This window comes from Dipodomys ordii, unplaced genomic scaffold (assembly GCF_000151885.1).
Source record: "Dipodomys ordii isolate 6190 unplaced genomic scaffold, Dord_2.0 Scaffold94, whole genome shotgun sequence".
Taxonomy (NCBI): domain Eukaryota; kingdom Metazoa; phylum Chordata; class Mammalia; order Rodentia; family Heteromyidae; genus Dipodomys; species Dipodomys ordii.
Window position 1 is genome coordinate 1,138,705 of NW_012267310.1, and position 24,791 is coordinate 1,163,495.

Below are 24,791 nucleotides of genomic sequence, written 5' to 3' on the forward strand. Positions count from 1 at the left end.
CCCTTTCTTTCTTTCTTTCTTTCTTTCTTTCTTTCTTTCTTTCTTTCTTTCTTTCTTTCTTTCTTTCTTTCTTTCTTTCTTTCTTTCTTTCTTTCTGCCCTAAGCTTGCTGGGCAGGTACTTTATCACCTGACCCAGGTCCTTCAGAGGTTCTTCTAAGGAATTTTTTTTTTTTTGGTTCTGGTCATGTGGCATGAACTCTGGGCCTGGGCGCTGTCCCTCAGCTCTTCAGTTCAAGGCTAGCGCTCTACCACTTGAGCCACAGCGCCACTTCCAGCTTTGTTCTTTTTGCTTATGTGGTGCTGAGGAATTGAACCCAGGGCCTCATGCATTCAAGGCAAGCGCTCTACCACTGAGCCACCTTCCCAGTCCGTTCTAAGGAATTTTTGTTTTGGGTTTGGAAAATACTTTTTGGTGCCTATTTTGGGGCTTGAACTGAGTCAGGGCCGGGCTACGGTCCATGAGCTTTTTGGTCCAGGCTGGCTGTACACCATTTGAGCCACATCCCTATTTCTGGCTTTTTGGTGGTTAACTGGAGATAAGAGTCTCATATACTTTCCTGCCTGGGTTGGCTTTGAACCTTGATCCTCAGATCTCAGGTTCCAGAGGAGTGGGGCATACAGGCGTGAGCCACCGCTGCCTAGCAGGAAAACACTCTTTAAAGTATGCCAGTAATCAGAACATAATCATCATACTAGTGGCACTTAAACAAATAGCCAAATGACCAGCAGCCTTAAGAGCTGAGAGAAAATGCTCCACTTGTTAATTTAATCATAGAAACTTCAAATGTTAATCTATACAACCTATAAGAATTTAATAAAATCACTGAATTTTTAAAACCTGGAGGGACACTAGAAAACTCTAAGAACATAGATTAAGGATGTAGCTCAGTGGTTAAGTATATGTTTAGCGTGTGTGAGGCCCTGGCTGGAATTCCCAGCCCAAGGAAAGGAAAAGGGAAAAGAAAGGGAAACAGCAAGAACAATGCTCATTTTCTGGATGAAGAAACTGGTCAGATGCTCTTTAAAACAGCTTAAAGGAACATTCAAGGAAATGAGATAAAAACAAGTAGGTAATGCCAAGTGCTGATGACTCATGCCTATAACCTTAGCTAATCAGGGGGCTGAGACCTGGAGGCTCACAGTTCAAAGCCAGCCCAGGCAGAAAAGTCCAGGAGACTATGGCTCCAATTAACCAACAAAAAAGCTAGATTGAGATTGTGGCTTAAGAGGTAAAGCACCAGCTGTGAGCAAGTAAGCTAAGGAAGGGTGCAAAGACCTGGTTCAAGCCCTGTTACCAGCATACACACAGACACACAAAACCAGCAGGCAAATTCCCTGTGTATTATGAAGGGCCACAGGGCCAAGTAACCTTATGATTACGGAACGAACGATAGCTGGAATAATCATGAGTAAAAGATGGAAGAAACTACCTCTAGCATCTCCAACATAACTTAGGAGGATTTGAACAGGCCACTGTCTGTGGGAGTGGGGGAGAGGGAGAGAGGAAGACAGAGAAGGAGAGAGGGAGAGAGGAAGACAGAGAAGGAGAGAGGGGGTGGGGGAGAGAGAGAGAGAGAGAGAGAGAGAGAGAGAGAGAGAGAGTATGTGATAGTCTTGAGGCTGAACTCGGGGCTTGGGTGCTGTCCCTGAGTTTTGTGGTCAAGGCTAGTGCTCTACCACTTGACCCAGAGCTCTATTTCCAGCGTTTTGCTGGTTAATGGGAAATCGGAATCTCATGGATTTTCCTGCCTGGGCTGTTTTGAACTGTGATCCTCAGATTTCAGTCTCCTGAGTAGCTAGGATTACTGGCATGATCTACCAGTGCCTGGCATACTTTTTCTTTTAAACCACAGGTTTCCCTTATATGCTTTTGTGTTTGTAGCAAGGTAATGAAGCACTTGGAACCTAATACATGCTAAATGCTTGGTTAACCCATGACTAGATGTAGTTAAATGCCCAACAAGCTGCTCGAGGAAAAAGACCTCAGAATGCAATGCAGTGACTCAAACAAGGTAAATACCTACTTGCCCCCCACATAAGGAAGTGCATAGGTAAGAGGGTAGTTTAGGTGTCTGTAGACAATTGGATTATTAAGGGACTCAGTTTTTTTTCACTCCATTTTCTCGATTCCCTCTACTGTCTTGTCTTTACCAAAATTTGCTTATTTGCTGGACACTGGTGTCTCATGCCTGTAATCCTAACTACTCAGGAGGCTGAGATCTGAGCATCGCAGTTCAAAGCCAGACCAGGTGGGAAAGTCCATGAGACTCTGATCTCCAATTAATCACCAAAAACAGCCAAAAGCAGAGCTGTGGCTTTAGCCATGAGCTGAAAAAGCTCAGGGACAGTGCCAAGGCCCTGAGTTCAAGCCTAGGAGTAGCAAAAATTAAAAAGAATATGTATAGCTAATGGAAATTTTGATTATCTTGTGGGCTTAATACCCGTAAAGAAAAGCTAAAATGACTTAATAATCAAACCCACATTGTTCATAATATCCTAGATCATCCTAACTTGTTTATAGAATGCAATTTTGTCACAGATGCAAGTGCTATGAATGCAAAAGAGAAAATACAAGCCATATAAAAATATAACGGAGGACTGGGAAGGTGGCTCAGTGGTAGAGCGCTTGCCTTGCATGCCTGAGGCCCTGGGTTCGATTCCTCAGCACCACATAAGAAAAAAGAAAAAAGCCAGAAGTGGCACTGTGGCTCAAGAGGTAGAGCACTAGCCTTGAGCTGAAGAGCTGAGGGACAGAGCCCAGGCCCAGAGTTCAGGCCCCACGACCGGACCCCCCCAAAAAAACCCATATATATATATATATATATATATATACACACACACACACACACACACACACACACACACACACACACACACACACACACACACACACACACACACACACACACACATATATATAATGGAAAAATACTTTAGCTTCAGACTAGAAAAAACAGGTTTCCTTTTCAAAGGAATTGTTATACAAAAAAGGAAACTTGTGGCAGGAAAATCATTATTAATACTGTTTTCACATTTGCTAAATATATATTCTAGATCAATGAAGAAAAAAATGTCTCAAATGGTATGGCAATGGATAGGAATGTATATCAAATCCAAAGGAAGTCCCAGGCTTTAGGAACCTTAATACTTAACATTTAGTTAACAAAAACTGAACACCAACTGGGTATTACAAGACAGACTTGGTCATACTTTAGTAGGGAGTAAATACAGGGATATAAGCAATGGGATCTGGCATAGTTTTGCTGTTAGGGTATACAGAGGATGATATGGTAACACAAAGAAAAATGCTTAGTTGAACATCTAAGTGAAAGTGCTAAGTTGTGTTGGGAAGATACCTAATTTAGACCTGAAGCATGATTAAGAGTTAAGTGAAAGGAGGTGATAAGGGAAAAGAGAGAAAACATGACCAGTGAAAGTACAGAAGCAAAAAGAAATTGGTACATTTGAATGAGTGAACTTGAGGGCAGGTGTGTGGGCTAAGGAGGACGTGGAGAAAAGTATGCAAAGGCCTTGGTAGGTCACATTACACAGTTTAGACTGGAAGTACAAAAATACTGAAGGGTTTTAAACAGATAATACTTGATCATGTTAATCATAATTTATGAAAAATTAACTTTCCCAAGATGTTGAAAAGTTAAACAGAATATGCAACCACACCTACACTCTCTCTTCACTAATCAGCTGGAAGATATAGTGGAAAATCCCATTTTCTTTCTCTTACTTTTTTTTTTGCCAGTCCTGGGACTTGAACTTAGAGCCTGGGCACTGTCCCAGAACTTCTTTAGCTCAAGACTAGCACTCTACTACCTGAGCCACAGAGCCACTTCTGGCTCTTTCTGTTTATGTGGTACTGAGGAATTGAACCCAGGGATCATGCATGCGAGGCAAATACTCTACCACTAAGCCACATTTCCGGCCTGAAAATCTCATTTTCAATCTAGCAAAAACTACAAAATATCCACGAGCTGGGCGCTGGTGGCTTACACCTGTAATTGTAGCTGCTCAGGAGGCTGAGATCTGAGGATCACGGTTGAAAGCCAGCCTGGGCAGGAAAGTCCATGAGACTCTTATCTCCAATAAACTACCCAGAAAACTGGAAGTGGCGCAATGGCTCAAGTGTTAGAGCACTAACCTTGAGCTGAAGAACTGAGGGACAGTGTTCAGGCCAGAGTTCAAGCCCCATGACCAACAGAAAAAATAAAATAAATATCCATGAACTAAGAAATATTTAACTATATGTAAGAAGCCATAAAATTCTGATAAATGATATAAAAATATATATAAATATAAGAATAAATCTTTGATATGGACACTTAATATTAAAATAATTTTCCCATGTTAATCTGTAAACAGATTATAAATTATTATAAATTCAAATTAAAAACACCTGTAATTCTGGCTACTCAGGAAGCTGAGATCTGGGATCATGGTTCAAAGCTAGCATGGGTAGCAAAGTCCATGAGATTCTCACCTCCAATTAACCAGCAAAACTCTGGAAGTAGAGCTGTGGCTCAAGTGGAAAAGTACTAGCCTTGAACAAAAAAGCTCATGGACAATGCCCAGGACCTAAGTTCAAGACCCAGTGTGCATGTATACACACATCCACACCATTTTACAACAGACTGAAAAATTCATCTAGAAAATTAAATACAGGGTGAAGGGAGACTGATTAGAATATAGTGTAAAAGTGTGGAAATTTAACAATGAAACCTGTGTAACTAATGGAAGCAAGTAGAAATGCTATAAAGAATTAAATGCATAAAATTACAATTATGAAAAAAATGAGAGCAGCTTTTCAAATATGGAAGCAATTGAAAAAGTTTATAAAATCTAAATATTCAAGGGAATTGAAGGTTAATCTATCATTTAAATAGACAGGTTAAGTTCAAGCCTCTATTGCCTACAAATGTGACCATATTTTAAAGAGCCTTTGCAAATGTAATTAGATGAGTTTATACTGTGTAGGATGTTGGGGCTATAATCCAATGACTGATGTCCTTATAAGAAATTTGGAAGCCGGGCACTGGTGGCTCACACCTGTAATCCTAGCTAATCAGGAGGTTGAGATCTGAGGATCACGGTTCAAAGCCAGCCCAGGCAGGAAAGTCTGTGAGACTCTTATCTCTAATAAACCACTAGAAAACTGGATGGCGCTGTGGCTCAAGCGGTAGAGCACTCACTCAGCTGAAGAGCTGAGGGATAGAGCGCCTAAGCCCAAAGTTCAAGCCCCATGACAGGCCAAAAAAAAGAAAAAAGAAATTTGGAGACCCAGACAACAAGAATACCATGTAATGACTGAGGTTAAGATTGGAGCAATAGGGTGGGGGGGGGGAGGATGGGAAGGGGAAACAAAGGAGAAGGCTACAATGCTTGATAAGAAATGTACTTATTATCTTGCCCATGTAATTGTAACCCCTCTGTACAGTATTTTCACACACACACACACAAAAAGATTGCAGCGATATCTCTATAAGCCAAGGAATACTAAGAATTGCTGGCAACCATGAGAGGCTGAAATAGGTAAGGAAGGACCTTCTGCTAGAGCTGCCAGAGAATATAGTACTGTTTAAACCTTATTTTTGGTTCTTTAGCTTTTAAAACAGTGAGAGAATAAGCTTCTATTTTTTAAGCCTCCTACTTTGTTGTAATTTCTTTTTTTTATTTTTAAATATATTTTTATTGTGAAAATACTGTACAGAGGGGTTACAATTACATGGGTAAGATAATGAGCACATTTCTTATCAAGCAGTGTAGCCTCCTGCTTTGTTTCCCCTTCCCGTCCCTTCCCATCCTCCCCCCCCCAGTCCCCCTCCACCAAAGTTGTAAAGTTCGTTTTTCGACATAATGCTTTGTCGTAATTTCTTAAGTTATCTTTGGGAACCTTATATAGGAATTAGGAAACAACTTAAAATAAAAGTTATCTCAACTGAATAGAGAAAGAATGAATTTTATGTGTTTAATAGAGGTTAGGACAATAGGTGATCAACTGGGAAAGAAGTTAGATTTCTACTAAAATGCCAAGTGTATCAAATATATAAATAAAAAAAGAAAACAAACCACCACAATAAAACCCCCAAGGAATAGTAAGTAAACACGCAAGCTTTTCATAATAGAGGATCTCCTAAGCAAAACACTAACCTTCTCCCCCTCAAAGAATAAGAAAAAAAGGAAAATAAGAAAGAATCCCAGAAGCCAAATGTGTTTAAATGATTTCTGTATAAATATATAACGCAAGACACAAAATCAATGTTTAGGGATAAAATTTTGGAAGATCTATAATAGACATGGAATTAATAACCAGAATATATTCAGAGATTGTACAACCAACAAGGAGACAAGCAACAACAGGACAAATAAAAAATGAAAATACTGATAATGTATATCTAATCTTATTAATACTCAAATAGGATGCAAATTAAAAGGTTAAGTATTAATTATTTAGAATGGCACAAATAAAATATTTTTGGCAATATCCATGGAATGGTTGATCAGATACTCTCATGTGCTGAAATTTTTACAATCTTTTTGGTAGGTCTAGTTTTACAATCTTTGTGGTAATTCCCATCAAGATCTAAATGTTATTACTGTATAGCCCAACACATCTTCTAAGATTATATTATACTAGTTTACAAAATATTATATTCTACTAGTTTATAAAAATAAATAATGGAAAATGGCATTAAATTTTAGATATGCATCAATGAGTGTTTATTATATAATAGGTTTTAGATACTAGGGATTTAGGAGTGAATAAAAGAGATGAGGGAATGGTTAATATTCACTTTCTATGTTAAATATTTCTATAAAATTATATATATATATACATATATACAGAGAGAGGAGGGGGGAAACAGAGTTGAAGAAGAAAGGAAGGTATGTTTTCTTTATGTAGCCCAGGATGACCTCAAACTCACGGTATTTTTGCTTCAGCTTCCCAGTGTGTATTTTCAAAACAATCTTACCAGTTTTTTGAATGGTTATTAGAATATATTTTGGTTACTTTTCTGGAAGAGTGGGGTTTGAATTCAGGGCCTCATGCTTACTAGCTAGGTATTCTACCACTTGAGCCTGTTACGCTTTATTTTTGTTTCCCTTTTGGCTAGTGTTGGGACTTGAACCTAGTGTTCTGCAGTGCTAGGGAAGTAAGTACTCTACCACTTGAGCTATGCTTCTAATTACTTTAATTATTTTCAGATAGGCTGGCAAGCTTTTCCCCAGAGCTGGCCTAGGACTGTGACAATCCTACCTGTATCTCCTGCATATCTTGAATTACAGATGTGCATCACCATGCCTGGCTAAAAGAGATGGGAATCTATTTTTTTTGCCTAGGCTGGCCTTGAACTGCGATCTTTCTAATCTCCATCTCCTGAGTAGCTATGGATGACAGGCATGAACCATGACAATTGGGGACAAGTTTCTGATATTATAAAGTGACTGTTCTGCTCTGTTTAAAAATAAGAATAATTTTATGGTATCTGATTTGTCTCTATCCTTTGTGATCCTGTATTTTACTTACAGTTTGTGGATTAATCTCCTCCTCTCCCATAGGTTCATCCATAATTTGCTGTCCATTCTGTGAAAAGCATAGCAAGTAGAAAGTTACCAAAACACAGTATACATCAAAAGAACATGAAGGCAGACAAAATGTCATTCAGGAATATTTTCACCCTTAAAGGGCTCTAAATGAAGCGGAAGAACCATCATCTAAGAATGCACTTGCAAATTTGCAACAGGTTGTGCTTCCAAAGGTCATATGTAATTATTTAAAACCACAAAACACTTTTTCATGGAAATAATAGATAATTACCTTTACAGGTGAGCTCTTGAGTTTATTTGAATAGTTAAATGCATTACAAATGGTCTTAGCTAAGTCTCAACAAACATTTACAACACTTGGTAGTGCAAAACAACTCCATTAATAATTAATCAGATAAACTGATTAATTATTTCAGGGAAAGTAAAACTTAATCTCTACATCAAAATAAATTCCAGATGGATTAAACATTTAAATGTCTAAAATGAAACTGTAAGCATTAGAATATAGGTGAATAATAATAATCATGAAGGAAGGTAGAAATCATAAAGAAAAATGACAATTGTATCCATAAAAGTTTAAAACGTCTTCTGCCAGACACACAAAGAAAGATAAAAAGACAAACTGATTACAAAAAATAAAGCAACATATGACAAAGAATTGGTATCCTTGATACATAAAGAGCTTGTTTTACAAACCTGTAAGAAAAAACGATGAACCTCAACAGAAATGAGCAATAAAGGAAAAAAGAGTTCAGCCTTAGTACCAATCAGAGAAATGCATTTAACCCAAAGATACCTCTTGCCTTTCAAATTAGCAATGATTTACAAAATAAATAAGAACAATCAGTGCTAACATGGGCATAGAAAAAGAGTACCCTGGATTTACTGCTAGAGAAAAGTATAAATCAGCACAACCTTTCAGGGAGACAATTTGATTGTGTATTAAAAAGTGAAACCACTACCATATATAAAATTTTGGAATGTCCCATGAATTCTACTTTCTTTTTTAAATGGGAAAGTGTACAAAGATGTATACACAAGAATGCTCACCATTTTTTCCAAAAGAACTCCAAATTGGAAACCTAAATTCCTAACAATAGAGAACTAGTTAAATATATTATGGTACATCCATATAATGGAATACTATGTGGTTATTAAAAATGATGATAAAGATGTAAATTTATTGACATGGAAAGACAGTCACATGTAATAAGTGAAAAAAAGCAGTTTACAAAACAGTATGAATTGTATGATCCCATTTTAGGCAAATATATACATGTCACAATGTATATATTTGTATGGGAAAAACTCTGGAAGGATATATACACCAAAATGTTAATAAGTGGCTAAGTGGTAGAAATTATACACAATTTTTTTTTGTTTGTGCTTACTTGAATTTTCTAATGTGCCTACAATATTGACAACCAAATTGTGTGACTTTGCATATGGTGGTGCAGCCCTGGAGAAGCTGAAGTAGAAGGACTGCACATTCAAGGCCAAACTGGGCTACACTGAGAGATTCTATCTCATACCCACCCCAGAAATCAGGAATGCATAGGGTCTTTTTTCATCTTCCCCACCACTGGAAAAAAGGAATAGCTCCCTACCTACTTGTTAATTCAACAAGTACACAAGGATCTAAGCTGATCACTTTTGGAGCACTATAAACTGGGAAGTAAAAGGCAGCCTCCCACCACTCCACACTGCATAAGGCAAATAAAACATGGTCTTCATCCTAGATCTACTGACCTACACAAAGGGTACCTTTCATTTTTACCCATTCGTAGAGGATGTTCCTAGGTTGGGGATGGTCTATTATACAATATCACAAAGTGTAAAAGTAGTGACAAATGCAAGAAACGGCAGGTATAAAATATTTATTTTCTTAAGACACTATCAGAGACTACAATATTGCCTGCTTCTGTGGTAAACATAGCTGAACTATCTCTGGGATACTTCCCCTAAACTCTACAATCAGTATTTAACTATTACTGATTGTTTTTAGTCTCACATCCCAAAGAAACCTTAGAATAGCTCTTAAGAATGCTGACTTTCACTGGGTAAGGATGGCTCATGCCTATAATCCTAGCTCAGGAGGTTGAGATCTGAGGATTGTGGTTCAAAGCCATCCTGGAGAGAAAAGTCTGTGTGGCTTTTACCTCCAATTAACCACTTAAAAGCCAAAAGTGGAGCTGTGGCTCAAGCTCAGGATAGCACCTAGGTCCTTAGTTCAAGCCCCAGGAAAGCCCCCCTCTCCCAAAAAAGGAATGCTGACATTGGAGATTAACATGTAGGTTCAAAATCCTATTTGTTTTTTAATTTTTATTGGTGATGTATGGAGGAGTTACAGTTACATCAGTCAGGTAAAGAGTACATCTCTTTTTGGACAATGTCACCCCAAAATCTTATTCTTACCTCTACTAATTATGATGCCTAACTTATCCAGTTATTAAAATTGTTTTAGTTTCCTTCTATATAGAAAGTGAAAGTTTTAGAAGTCTTATCTTCAGAGGTTTATTGTTAAGACAAAATTATAGAAAACATTAAGTACTTAGGGTACTAAGCACTTAGTAAATATGAATTACTTTTTACTATGTCCAAAATTCAATCACTTCACCCATGGCCAACCAACCTGCTACCTTTCCTCTATTTTCTATCTTAGTGAATTGGACCATCATTCACTAAGTAGTTCAAAGTATAGCTTACTATAACAGAGATCTGCTTAATGACTGCCTATGATTTGGCTTTTAGAACTTGGTCTAACTTAAGCTATACTTACATTTGCCATGGAATAGAATTTGAGAACCATCTGCTCCTTGCAATTTTAATACATGCAAGCAAAACAAACATCACAACTTCTAATTTACTTCTAAATCAAACTGGTACTGTAGCAGTCACACTGCATTTGGATTGATAGGGCATAGCTACATCTAAGCTTTATGATCTTAAATAAGCAATTCAGAATTTCTCTTAACCTATCAACCGTATGTGCTCAAAGTGGGGATATTTGCCCTGTCTACACAAAGGTTATTATTTAATGTAAAACTGAGATGTGTAAACTGTAAAAAGTTATACTAATAAAAATTACTATTAAGACAAAGTAGCTTGATGAAGATAAAATGGTACTCCATAGTCCTTTTGATCTTAGATTAAGAAAAGTAGGATCAGTAAGGGATCTCAGAAGTCTTCTGTTCCAACTTACACATCATATATTTAATTCTTTCTACCCCTTTTTCACCTATACTCAGTAGTATCAGGACAAAAACTGCAGGCTCATCAGGCAGTCTACTATATTGTGTCAGAAAAAACACTGCATTGCTAGATAAAAATTCTTCATTCCATAGTAACTTCCTTCAGCTACAAATTCTCTTTAAGAGAATTGTTAATAAATGAAGACTAACTTGCCTGGAGGCTATATGCAAAGTCTTAGGAAGTAAATCTACATCTATGAATGTAAATCACTGGGTCCTGCCTTTCCAAGATAGCTCAAATTTCTTCATATATCATCCTCCCTTCTGAGAATACTGATTCATCCTAAAGAGCAGGATATGGAGCTGGGCATAGTTACATCTGTCAGTCATCCTAAACTATATGGGGAACTAAGATTGTGAGGATCATGGTTCCAGGCTAGCCTGGGCAGACAAGTTCATGAGACTCCATCTAAAATAGTGGCATGTGTCTGCCATCCTAGTAACTAAGTGCCCTAGCAAGAAGTGAAACTCTCTCTGAAAAATATGGAGTGATGCCAGGTGCCGGTGGCTCACGCTTGTAATCCTAGCTACTTAGGAGGCTGAGATCTGAGGATTGTAGTTCAAAGACAGCCCAAGCGAAGAAGTCCAAAAGACTTTTATCTCCAATTAACCACCAGAAAACCAGAAGTGGTGCTGTGGCTCAAGTGGTAGAGAGCTCGCCTTAAGCCAAAGAGCTGAGGGACAGGTCCCAGGCCCAGAGTTCAAGCCCCACAACTAACCTCCCCCCCCAAAAAAAATGTAATGAAAAATATGGCTGCAGTTAAAACTCTAGTACTGTAAAAAAAATTAATGCTATAAAGAATTGCAAGCAATTAATAATCCAACGCTGGCATGACCAATGCAAAGTAAAGAGCATACTACCGCACCTCCCGCCCCGTCCTTAACCAAGACATTAAGCTTATATTCTTCTCACATCTACATTATTTTTGGTGTGCCTACAACACATTGTTCACACTGAAGTTTTCTACTGATTCAATCCTCATCTTATACTACAACTAAGCCCTGCACCCCGTTGCTTTTCCTAGTCTTATGAACAAAGCCATATAATTTTTTTTTTACTGGTATGGGAGTATAAATTCAGGGCTTTGTGCTCACGTAGTTTTGTTTCCTCTGCAGGCTCTCTATCACTTCAGCCATATCTTTTGTCTATTTTTTTTTTTGCTGGCTAATTGGAGATAAAAGTTTTGTGAACCTTTCTGTCCAGACTGGCTTTGAATCATGTTAACTAGGATTATAGGTGTGAACGACCAATGTCCAGGGAACCTTATACATTTTGAATCCTCTTTTTTCTAGCTCTGATACACTGTTACAGTTTCTACAGTGGACTCCAAAGTTGTGATTTCTTTACTATTTTCAGCTTCATGTCACACACAGATTTTTTTTTTTTTGGTCGGTCGTGGGGCTTGAATTCTGTGCCTGGGCGCTTTCCCTGTGCTCTTCAGATCAAGGCAAGCGCTCTTCCGCTTGAGCCACAGCGCCACTTCCGGTTTTCTAGTGGTTTATTGGAGATAGGAGTCTCACGGTCTCTCCTGCCCGGGCTGGCTTTGAACCGCGATCTTCAGATCTCAGCCTCCTGAGTAGCTAGGATTACAGGCGTGAGCCACCAGCGCCCGGCTAAAAGTTTTTTTTTTTTTTGGGTCCGGTCGTGGGGTCTGAACTCTGGGCCTGGTCGCTGCCCTCAGCTCTTCAGCTCAAGGCTAGCGCTCTACCACTTCAGCCACAGCACCACTTCCGGTTTTCTAGTGGTTTATTGGAGATAAGAGTATCATGGACTTTCCTGCCCAGGCTGGCTTTGAACCGCGATCCTCAGATCTCAGCCTCCTGAGTAGCTAGGATTACAGGTATGAGCCACCAGCGCCAGGCTTCACCCACAGATTTTTACAATGTAATTTATTCCCTGAACTGCTCAGCTAATTAAGAGTATGTATAAACAAAACAATGTAAGGAAAAAATTTAAATGAGCAGGATCTCAAAGCTATTTTATTCTCTATTGTTTTGAAAAATATCTGTTGCCTTTCTAAGTTTAGCAAAGATTTAAAATTTCAAACTTAATTTTTCAAGTAGAAAAAATATGAAAACCTGTATTATTTTACATACCAGAGATATTTGCTAAGTTTTTTCCATCAAAAAGCACCTTCATTTCAATGAACTGATTTTCATCAAAAACATGGATTCAAATGTTATCTATTAGAAGGGGGATAAAGTTACTTCTACAATCAAACATTTTAACTTTTTCTTTAGAAAAATAACTCTTATGGGTGAATTTGTTTGAAGTACAGTATATGCATCTATAGAACTATCAAAATGAAATCCCTTTGTACAATGTAAGCTAATAAAAAGAAAAAAATGACCCTAGATTTTAATTTCTTTAAATTAGGTTAAATGGATCATGTCTAACTAAATACTGTACTTTCTAGACCCCAAATTCAATGAGTAGGGCTTATTAAACAAGAAAACATATTTCTCTCATTTATTTTTAGAAACAAATAGAAAAACATGTATTCTAAACCTGGACAATATCAGGACTAAACCAGTATTTTCCACTTACTGGTATATTTACCTGAACATCATTTAAGTTAGTTAAAATTCAGAGCCTCAGTATCTCCATTCATGAGGTATATAAAAATGCTTACTCCCCTGGGATTCTGTAATTAGAAAGATTTGCCAAGGGACACTAAATCTTCAGAAAATGCTACTTCTCATTTGCCTCAATTTGACTATATGTTGTTTATGTTTCATCAGATACCTTCTAAAGATATAACACAATAAAAACGCATAGGAGAGATAGATGCCTGTCTCACAATTTTTTGCAGAAAATTTCCTGCAACACATGGTAGAAGAGATCATTCATGTGTGCTAGATTTCGGTACCATGTGGCTAAAGAACGAGTATGGACAAAAAACAGTATAAAGGCAAGGCAAATATATTTATCCTCTCTCATCCCACCATAATGCATGCCAGCCAAAAAAACACTGTGGAACCTGGCAGACTGCACATATGCAAATATGTGAGATACTGAAAAAGGTTAAAAGATGCTAATCATGCTTTGTTAGTCTGAAATATAAAGTCACAGATTGGAATAAAAAGTCACAAATTGGAATAATCTACAATATGGTCATCAGAACAAATATAAAAGAGACTGTTCACTCAGTTTCAGCAGGAATTGTTTTCAAAACAACTTTCAATTTTGTATAAAATTATCACTAACATCATCTTCCAGGTTTAGAGAAGAACAATTCAATCAGTAAGTGGGAACTGAGGTTTTCAGAATCTTGAGAAAAATCTCCAAATATTTTAAGGGAAATATGGACATGTTTAAGAATATTTTCTTGATTTAAACTTCCATTTTACGTAACCTTATCATTGAGACTTCGTTGTAATGCCTCGTTAGAATGCACAGTCATAGTCTCTTGACTTTGAGTCTAGAAAGATCATCATGACTTAGAAATTATCTATGATTGATACACTTGGACCTTTACCTTTGTAGAACATACCAACTAATGACATACTCTTACCCAGAAATAAACTGTTCATATGAACATCGGGAGAAAAGGATTCCTCACAGAAAATAAGTCTGAAGTAATAGGAAGGGAAAAAGAAAAGGAAAGGGTTCAGTGCCATAGTGTATTACTATGGAGACCCAAGTTGTAGGAATGAACAAGGACGACACTTTTGTAAACCATCCTCAAATTTGCACAAGTGTATCTGCCTTCCAAACTCCCTGGTATCAGCAGTGGTTTTTCTGCCTAAAGCATACGCCAACAGGAGTTCCAACATGAAGTGCTGAGGATGAGGTAGCAGAGACCTCTTTCCAACTCGGGGTAAAATACCATTGTATTTTGTATATCCAAAGAATCTTCTATGCAATCACATTGAAACAATAAGAAACAAGCAATTTATATTCTTAATAAGGAATGTATATAATCCTTACCAATGTGACAGGGTTAAGAATCAGCTCCTCATTTATCCTAAGGAAATATCAGAGATGTGCATAAAGACTTATGTACAGTGATATTCATCATACTCATTATACTGAAAAATAGAAAACAATCTAAATGACCAACAGGGGATGGGTTAAATAAATCATATACATCTATTCATATGTAGGATACTATGCAATGGTTAAAATTAGGGCCTCAACAAAAAATTTAATGATGCGAAAAATATGCTTGCAATAATATCAAACTATAAAGGATATAAAACGGTAATTATGACCCCAATTTTGCACCCTCCCTCCCAACATGGGTGCATGTAAGTGGCAAAACATATAAAATCTTATTAGTAGTTACCTGGGCCATAGGGTTTTCTTCTTTGTACTGTCTTTTCAAAATATATTCATTTCTTATGTATTATTTTTATAAAGAGAAAAAACAGCGAATGTAATTAGAAAAATCAGCTTATTTCTAGTTACAGTGCGCTTATGCCTGCTGTGATAACTTTCTAGCTACTAAAGACCTGATAGCACCCAAGACTGTTCTATTTTGTAGAAAAGGGTAGGAATGACCTCTGGTTATATCTTATTTTTAAGTTTATGAGGACCCTTTCCAAAGCTTTTTTTTTCTGGTCCTGTAGTTGTGGCCTCAGAAAATAAATTTTAGCTCTGAACCCACCTCATGTTATTTGAAGTGTACCTCTAAGGAGAGTTCTGCTTATGAAACAAGGTATGTTGAGGCAAGAATAAAGAAATGAAAACACAGTAGCCAAAATTAAGTCTGTATTGCAAATAGCAAGTATTAGAACAAACAGTGCAGAAAACAGAATCCATGCCACAGAGGACAAACTTGAGTAAATGAAAAAAGGAAAGAAAAGATTTAAAACTATGGAAGACAGACATAGAAATAATCTATGAATAACAAATGTTCCTAAAGAAAAAGAAACAGAGCAGTTTAATCAATCAAAAGCATAAGTAAACTTTCCAGTTCTGAAAAAAAAATACCTGAGACTGCAGAGTGAGAAGGTTCAACAGAGATCATCAACACCAAGACATGTCCTGGCAAATGTTTTTAAATTTCAAGGATAAAGATATAATCCTACAAGCATACAAGCAGAAAAAAATAGGTTATTTCAAAGGAACTAAAATCAGATTTCTCCTCTGTGACAATAAAATGCCAGAAGACAACGGAGTAGTGACCTACAGAGAGTTGAAGGGAAAAGTTTAGATCTAAGAATTTTATACCTCATCCTATGTTTTCATGTACAAAAGTCGCAGGAAATTATTCTTAGATCTGCAAAGTCTTATAAAATGTCACCATCCTGGTAGTATCTTTAAAAAGAAATTGTTCAATCCCAGACCATCAAAATAGAATAAAAAAAGAGTTCAAGAATAATGAAGTAGGAAAGAACTAGGGAAGAATACTGACATCAACTTAACATCTAGAAATAATTCAATAAAATAATTAATCCCACTAAAAGAAAACTGGTAAATAATGAAGAAAAACTGATTTAAGTATAAAACCAATGTGAAAGAAAAAGCACTTCAGAAAGTTAAAGTTTGTAACTTGAGGCTAAATTAATATAGGCTCAAAAGAAAAAGTTGTAGAAGGAAAGGTTCCAAATTCTCAATTTTTCTTATAAGGATATTTAGCAATGACTATTTTTAATAATTAACAAATTTTGAAATTTTTGAAAACCACACAGTATTCAAGAATAGATATTACAGTCCAAATCACTAAATAAGATAATAAATGACAGATAATGGTACTTTGTACAGGCATCACATTCAATCCTAAGAACATGACATAGCATAATCACTCCTCCTTTACAGTTGGGGAAAATGAAGGCTCAGCAAAATTTATTAATGAATGGCAGAAGGAGATTAAACCCAGACCTTTCCAGCACCATCATTCTTTCTTCTATATTTCACAACCTCCTCAAACAAAACAGTCCCTATGGCAGAAGAAAATAATCCACAAGGAAAGAATATATTAAATGACAGAAATCATTCCAAAAGTAATAATGCAAGAAATGTAAAGTTTAGTGGGGTGCATTGGGTGACACCTGCAATCCTAGCTACTTGGGAGGCAGAGATCTGAGGAACATGATTCAAGGCTAGCCTTGGGCAAAATCATGAGACCTTATGTGAAAAATTACTTAAAAAAGTAAAAAGGGCTAGGGGGCATGGCTCAAGTATAAGACCCTGAGTTCAAACCCCAGTACCATAAAAAAGTTTAAAGTGCCTAATTAATAAGTGGTTTATTATGTATTTGATGCTATTATAGAACTGCGTTATTCAGTGATGATAGTATGGTAGTTATGTGTTCTAAAATGTTTTTATCTTTAAGAAATATAACACATATAGGATTAATTTAGAAATAACCACTGGAGCTGGAGATGGAAAGTATGTAGAATAAAGCAAGAATGAAATGACTAGTCATGAATTGATGATCCTTAAGGCTGGGTTATTGAAATATGGTGATGCATTATACTACTCTCACTACTCTAGTATATATTAGAAACATTTCACAATCAAAACTTTAAAGTTGGCTTGGCTTATATTTTCTAAGAATTAAAAGAAAAACAATTGCTTACAATTATAAAAAGTAATACAGAGACAGGCACTGGTGTCTCACACCTATAATCCTAACTACTTAAGAGGCTGAGATCTGGAGGATTGCTGTTCGAAGCTGGGGGTTGGGGGGTTGGGGGGAGAGGATTTCTCAAGCTTCCATTTCCAATTAACCAGCAAAAAGCTGAAGGCATGGCTCAAGTGTGGTATAATGCCAGCCAGGAACAAGCAAGTTGAATGAGCTGGAGATTCCACAGGACCCTCACTTTGAGAGATATACATCACTATGAGAGGTTTACATAGGAGGACTGTGGTCTGAAACTAGCTCAGGCAAAAGTGAGACAGCCTATCAGAGAAACAAACATTTCTGCTTAGCTAAAAGGGCTGGGGAAACAGCTCAAGTGCTCACTTAGAAAGCACAAGGCACTGAGTTCAAACGTCTGTACTGCCAAAAAAACAAAACAAAACAAGAAAATCAAAGGGGTAAACAAAGTATGAAACTCTAACCAGGTGCTGGTGGCTCATTCTTGTAACCCTAGCTACCTAGGAGGTAGAGATTTGAGGATTGTAGTCTGAAGCTAGCCTGGGAAGAAAAGTCCATAACACTCTTATCTCCAATTATTCACCAAAAACCCCAAAGTGAAGCTGTGGCTCAAGTGGTAGAGCATTAACAAAAAAGACTCTGAGACAGCACCCAGACCCTGAGTTCAAGTCACAGGACTGGCAAACACACACAAAGCATGAAGGTTACTTTGTACGATATACACTATTTTTTTTTTGGGTCCGGTCATGGGGCCTGAACTCTGGGCCTGGGCGCTGTCCCTCAGCTCTTCAGTTCAAGGCTAGTGCTCTACCACTTGAGCCATAGCGCCACTACCGGCTTTTTTCTTTTTGCGTTTGTGGTGCTGAGGAATCGAACCCAGGGCCTCTGGCATGCGCTCTATCACTGAGCCACCTTTCACTGAGCCACCTTCCCAGCCCCAGATATACACTATTTTTTTTTTAAAGCAAGTATTTTTTTTGGATCCGGTCATGGGTCTTGAACTCTGGGCCTGGGCGCTGTCCCTCAGCTCTTCAGCTCAAGGCTAGTGCTCTACCACTTGAGCCACAGCGCCACTTCCGGCTTTTATTCTAAAAGCAAGTATTTTTTAACATTAATGGTCTCAAATCAAATATGAGGCTAAAACCCTAATCAAAAACCTGCTCTATTTGGACTGAAGAAATAATCAGTACTGGATATACACAGTAATAACAATTGCTGCCATTTCTTCAGTTCTTACCTATCAGGCAAATTCTAAGTACTATTAATGACTTTTGATGCTTGTAACAACTTTATGATGTATTATCACCAATTTGCAAAGTAAGCCAAGATGGGCAGATCACTATTAAGTAGTGAATTTCCAGTTCCTACTAAAATGCCTAGCACAAAATAGGTGCTCAATTAATATTTGTTGACTAAATGAAAAAGTCTAATATTTTGCCTAAAGCTACTAAGTAGAGCATATATTTAAACCCAAATCAAAATCTAAACCCCTGACTCTTAACCACATACAGATTTTAAAATAATACTTCAGAGTAAAACTGAAGATGTTTAACTTCTGTGTAACCCTATTTTTCGTATCATATACAATTAGCATGTTTTATTTTTTAAACATGAACGTCATGAAAAGTAGTAAACATTTATGTAATAGTGTCAAACATTTATCCACAAACTAAACAAATCTCAAACACAAAAGCAGATGCTTTAGGACTATAACATGAAATAAATGGAAACAAAGTGGACGTGAAAGTTTCAGTACACAGGTATGAACAAATAAGGGCAAATCACTTGACATAATTTATATTAGGATAGGTAAACACCAAACTTAATGGAAAAATACTATAGGCTCTTTACAAAACTGATTATGTGATAGGCCATGAAGTATATCCAAATTATATTTTTTATTGTTATTATAAACGTGGTGTTACAGAGGGGTTATAGTAAAGTAAGTCAGGTAATGAGGACATTTCTTTTTTGGTTGCTGGGCTTGAACTTAGGTCTGGATGCTGTCGCTGAGTTCTTTTGCTCAAGTCTAGAGCTTTACCGTAAACTTTGAGTCAAAGCACCACTTCCAGTTTTTGAGTGGTTAACGAGAGATAAGAATCTCACTGGGACTTTTCTGCCTAGGCTGGCTTTGAACAACTATCCTCAGATCTCAGCCTCCTGGGTAGCTAGCATTATAAGTATGAGCCACCGGCGCCCGGCATGAATACAGTTCTGTTTTGACAATGTCACACCTTCCCTCACACTTTCCCAGTTTTTCCTTCCTGTCCCCACCCACAAGTGCTATAGTTTATTTTCAGCATAGTGTCTAGTGAGTACCACTCCTACATTTGTTCACCTTTCTCTCTCCATATCTGTGCTCCCCTTACCTTCCTCAAGGAGATAAACAAGACTTAAAGAAAACACAGGAAAAGGGAAAAAAAACCCTTCTTGTTTCCATTTCCTAGATTTCATTATATCTAAACTCTTTTGGGGGGGGTCCGGTTGTGGGGTCTGAACTCTGGGCCTGGGCGCTGTCCCTCCGCTCTTCAGCTCAAGGCTAGCGCTCTACCACTTGAGCCACAGCGCCACTTCCGGCTTTTTTTTCTTTTTGCTTATGTGGTGCTGAGGAATCGAACCCAGGGCCTTATGCATGCAAGGCAAGCGCTCTACCACTGAGCCACCTTCCCAGCTCCTATATCTAAACTCTTAAAAGCAGAAATCAAATATACTTTCTGATCATGATGAAAATTGAACAGGAATATAAATCACTCGTAAATTTTCTTCTGAGTACTAACATAAGGAAAAATAATAATTATAAAAAGGCTGAGTTATTAATTTGTCCAAGATACCAGAGCTATTTAGTTGGTTAAAAAATTAACTAAGCACAAGTCTAAATCCAAAGGCTCTACTATCTGTACCTAGCAAGAGACTATGCCATGTCACTGTTAGAACTAATGTTCAGGTACATGGCTCTGCTCATGACTCTATTCATAAAAAGAAAATTCTGTAATAAAAGCAGAGAAAACTAGAGTTCCTTAATATGTCATGTTCTAAAAGTGTACATTGTCAATACACTAGTCTAAGAAGCTTAGGGTTCATTTTCCTAAATACAGTTGGATATAATATTTCAAATTATATAACCTCTGACAAATAGTACTTCTAACTATATTCATTCTCCATAGGACAATAAAAAACAAAGAAAACAGAAAACCAGTTAAACTGAGTACGTGATAAAAATTAAACATGCTTTGCTACCAAATTTCTAAAAACTACCATGATTTTGGAAGTGTCATTTTTTTCTGGTACTTGCTACAATTCAGGAAAATTCTACAAAGCATTGGTCAGCATGGATTTGAAATCATGCCACAATCTGTGGGCAAGCCCCTAAGCTTCTCTGAGCTGTGGTTTCTTATCCATAAAATACGTGGCTGAGAGCTCTCTCTGCTTGAAAATGTTATAATCCTTTGACTTTAAGGATTAAAGATTTAGAATAAGATTATTTAAGAATTTGTGTGGTTTCTGTACCTGAGAAAATTAGATTCTGTATTTAAGGCAGTTTTTATAATTTTAAGTCCACCTCTTTCTCTTTTATTTGCATTCAAAATAATTTTGTATAATCATCTGTTAAGCATTAGTTCCCATGTCAACAAAAATGCCAAAGAATGGATGCTACAAAGTCACCTGTGTGATTAAAGAATCAAATTCAATTTTATAATTTCTATAATCCAATCTTACACTATTCTTATTTTACTAGTATAGACAACTTGTAAATTCCAACTTCTTAAAAACTCCTATTTCCTACCTCTTCAAACCTTATCTTTGTGTGTGTGTGTGTGTGTGTGTATGCACACATGCCCATCCTGGGCTTGGACTCAGGGCCTGGGCTCTGTCCTTGAGGATTTTTTATTCAAGGAGAGTGCTCTATCACCTGAGCCACAGCTCTACTTTTAGCTTTTTAGTAGTTTATTGGAAATAAGAGTCTCAGAGTCTTTCTTGTCTGGGCTGGCTTTGAACTGTGATCCTCAGATCTCAGCCTTCTGAGTAGTTAGGGTTATCTCTTACATGAAACAGTGGTATTTCCCAAATCTGCTTGACAATCAGAATTACTTAACATAGGAATGTTAAAGATAGGGCTGGGATGTAGCTCAGTGGCAAGGTGCCTGCCTAGCAATTTTCACAGTCCTGGGTTTGATCTCCAGTACCAAAAAAGAAAAGAAAAAAATACAGTTAAAAAAAGATATTACTTGGAGGCTGGGGTTGTAACTCAGTGGTAGAGCAATTGCCTATGGCTTGTGAGCTGCTGGATTCACTCTTTAGCACTGCAAAAAAAAATACAAAGCAAAACAAAACAAAATTACCTGGCCTTCCTCAGGCCAAAACAGAACCAGAATTTCTAGATGCTCAATAACATAGCATTTTACTTTTTAAATGGGCACCTTAGGTTATAAGTCTGGTAAATCAGTGTAGTGAAAATATCACGGGTCATCCTGATACATCAAGTTTCAAGACCTGGCTTTGCCCATTACTATAGCTGTAACTTTGGACAAGAGACATCAGTTTTGTTATCCACAAGGTTTCTAACATATTTATAAGATGATTTCTTTGTTGCTTTGTATGTATAACCCCTGCTTTCACTGTATTTGATGTTGGTATAATTTGTGGAGGGGAAGGGAAAAAAACAAATCATTTAAATAGGGATACAGGTGGACCCATTGCAACAATGAGATGTACAAGTCGTTATGTCGAAAAACGAACTTTACAACTTTAGCCAGGGTGGGATGGGGGGAGTGGGAGATGGGAAGGGATGGGAAGGGGAAACAAAGGAGGAGGCAACAATGCTTGGTAAGAAATGTACTCATTATCTTGCCCATGTAATTGTAACCCCTTTATACGGTATTTTCACAATAAAAAATGGACTAAAATTGAAAAATAAAAGATTTGGACACTAAATGCACTGGAGGCTGTGGTAAATGTCTAGCTAAGCCACATGTTAGGTGTTACCTGTCAACTCATCTTTCTGTTTATCTTGCCAGGGAAATGACAAACATTAATCTTTGGGGGGATTTTGAGTAGTCCCTTGTCCTAATGGGTCCTCTTCCATTTCTAGGGTAAAAACTAGAGTACCAAATAACTTTGGTTGGCTAATCCAGAAATCTCAGAAATAAACCTATTTATTTTGGGTGGTTCCAGAGACTCAATGAATGAAGACTTCCTGTTCAAAACAGATAACCACCATGCAGACTTCAATATACAAGCTTTTATTTTGCTATGACTGTGGCAAAATCATCTGGCCTCTTGTACAACAAGTGATGCTTAAACATCAACTAATTTGAACCTTTATATTACTGACCATTGTTAACAATCACTTAAAATTAAATTTATCCAGTTTAACATTGATCTGTTAAAAATATTAATAGCTTACAAATAAGTGAAACCAGCAAGCTAAGTTAAAATACACAACAAATTACAAATTATTTAACAGAGTTTATGATTGTTTACTATGAACTATATCAAGAAACACATGTTTCAAGTGAAGTTGAGTGAATTTACTAAGAAACAGTAAGTGAATTTACTAAGAAACAATCTGAAAATCACTCTTGGAGCAGAGCAAGCTAGTATATGCCCGTAATCCCAGCTACTTGCAGATTATGACTTCCAGGCCAGCCTGGGTAAACTTAGAAGACCTTATCTCAAAAAAGAAAATAACTAAAGTGATAGAGCCCTTGCCCAGTAAGTGTGAAGCTCAGGTTCACGGTAGGAATAAACAAAATCTGTCAGCAAAGCCAAGACTTACTTAGTTCTGAAAAGATAACCACAAATAAATGTAAATTCTAATTACAGTTCTATGATTACTTCTACCTGCACATTTAGTACACTAATATCATTTTACTAAAAACTTATGCTGTTCACATAAACAATAAACCATTTAAAGAAACCTGAGAATTTAAGTGTGAGAACATTCATTCAAGATACAAGAAAAAGTTATGCTCAATTCCTTAAACATACACCCCCCCAAAAAAAAACCCCTCAAATCCTAAATTACATTAAACCTAGATTTCTTTCAATTTTTTCAACTTATTCCTCAATGCAACTTAGGCAAAGTTATTTTATTGATTTTGGAATGCATTTTGTGTAGTATCATTTGCTGATTAACTAGTTTTAGCAAACCTGTTTTAGTGGGTTTACTCAGATTATCTGAGTAGATGATTATATCATCTATGAAGTTATCTGTTATCCTTTTTTGAATACTAATTTTTTGGCTAACTACATTAGCAAGGTCTTCTAGGATACAAAAGTAGAATTGAAAATAGCAGGCATATTTAATGAGTGCCTACATGATCCCATCAATTGTGATGCTGGCTGCTGGTTTGAGATGACATTTTAATATTAAGGACACATTCTTGACATGACAGAATTACAGAAATGAATAAATCTGTAGTTTCCAGACATTAGGAAGAGGTGGAGGTGAAGTTATAAAGGGGTAACATGAGGAATCCTGGTGCTAATAAACAGTATTTTACTTTGGTGGTAGATACTGAGACTTACAAATGTGGTAAGAAAATTATATTGAACCACATACACAAGCAAGTACCTGTAAAACTAGTAAAATCTGAGTATTTTCTGTGCCTCACACCAGTATCAATTCTTGGTTTTTGATAGGAAGTTATATAAGATGTTATAATGGAGACAAACTAAGTTAAAGGTATAAAGGTATATGAGACTTCTCTTATTTTTGCAACTTGCTATAACAGGTCATTTCTAAATAAAAGGTAATAGAAAGTATTAGGTAACATTAAATAATCTATTTTTGTTTTAAAAACTACTCTTGAAGATCTTTCCATAGGCATATGTGCTATCTATTCTTTTTGTTGTTGTTGTTGTTGGTCATGGGCTTGAACTCTGGGCCTGGGTGCTGTCCCTGCACTCTTCAGCTCAAGATGAGCGCTCTCCACTTGCACCAGAGAGCCACTTCCTATCTATTCTTTTTTGAAGTATCTGTTTGTACCTTCTGTCCATTTTCTATTGTCTGTCTTTGCTCCTATCTTAGCTATAGTTTGGCAAATATATTCAATTGGTAACTGTCTTTTCATCCTCTTCAAAGAGCTTTGTTCATTTTACTGTGTAACTATTATTTCTAAATAATTGAATTACCTACTAAACAATAACTCTATTCTATAGATTTGGTTTTGAGTCTAGGAGTAGGTAACTTTTAGCTTATCTTGTATGGGGTTAATTTATCATGTTTGAAGGTATTTCAGCCATTAAATTTGTGTTGGCCCATTTCCTTCTTTCTGGGACTCTGATGATAAGAAATTTTTGATAATGTCTCCTGGACCATTGTTCACATTGGGTAATCTCTATTGCTTTATTTTCAACATTACAATTTCTTTCTAGCCATCTGCATTCTTCCACTGAGCTCATCATAGCATGTTATTTGTTATTACATTTTTC

General features: G+C 36.8%; 1 protein-coding gene across 1 annotated transcript in view; it reads right to left on the reverse strand.

The window, feature by feature from the left end:
- The window catches only part of Rps6ka3 (ribosomal protein S6 kinase, 90kDa, polypeptide 3), a 98,708-nt gene that overhangs the window by 57,020 nt on the left and 16,897 nt on the right, over positions 1-24,791 (reverse strand). The window contains exon 2 of the mRNA XM_013026459.1: positions 7,539-7,595. Within this exon, the coding sequence (XP_012881913.1) occupies positions 7,539-7,595 (57 nt within the window). The remainder of the gene's footprint in view (positions 1-7,538; positions 7,596-24,791) is intronic.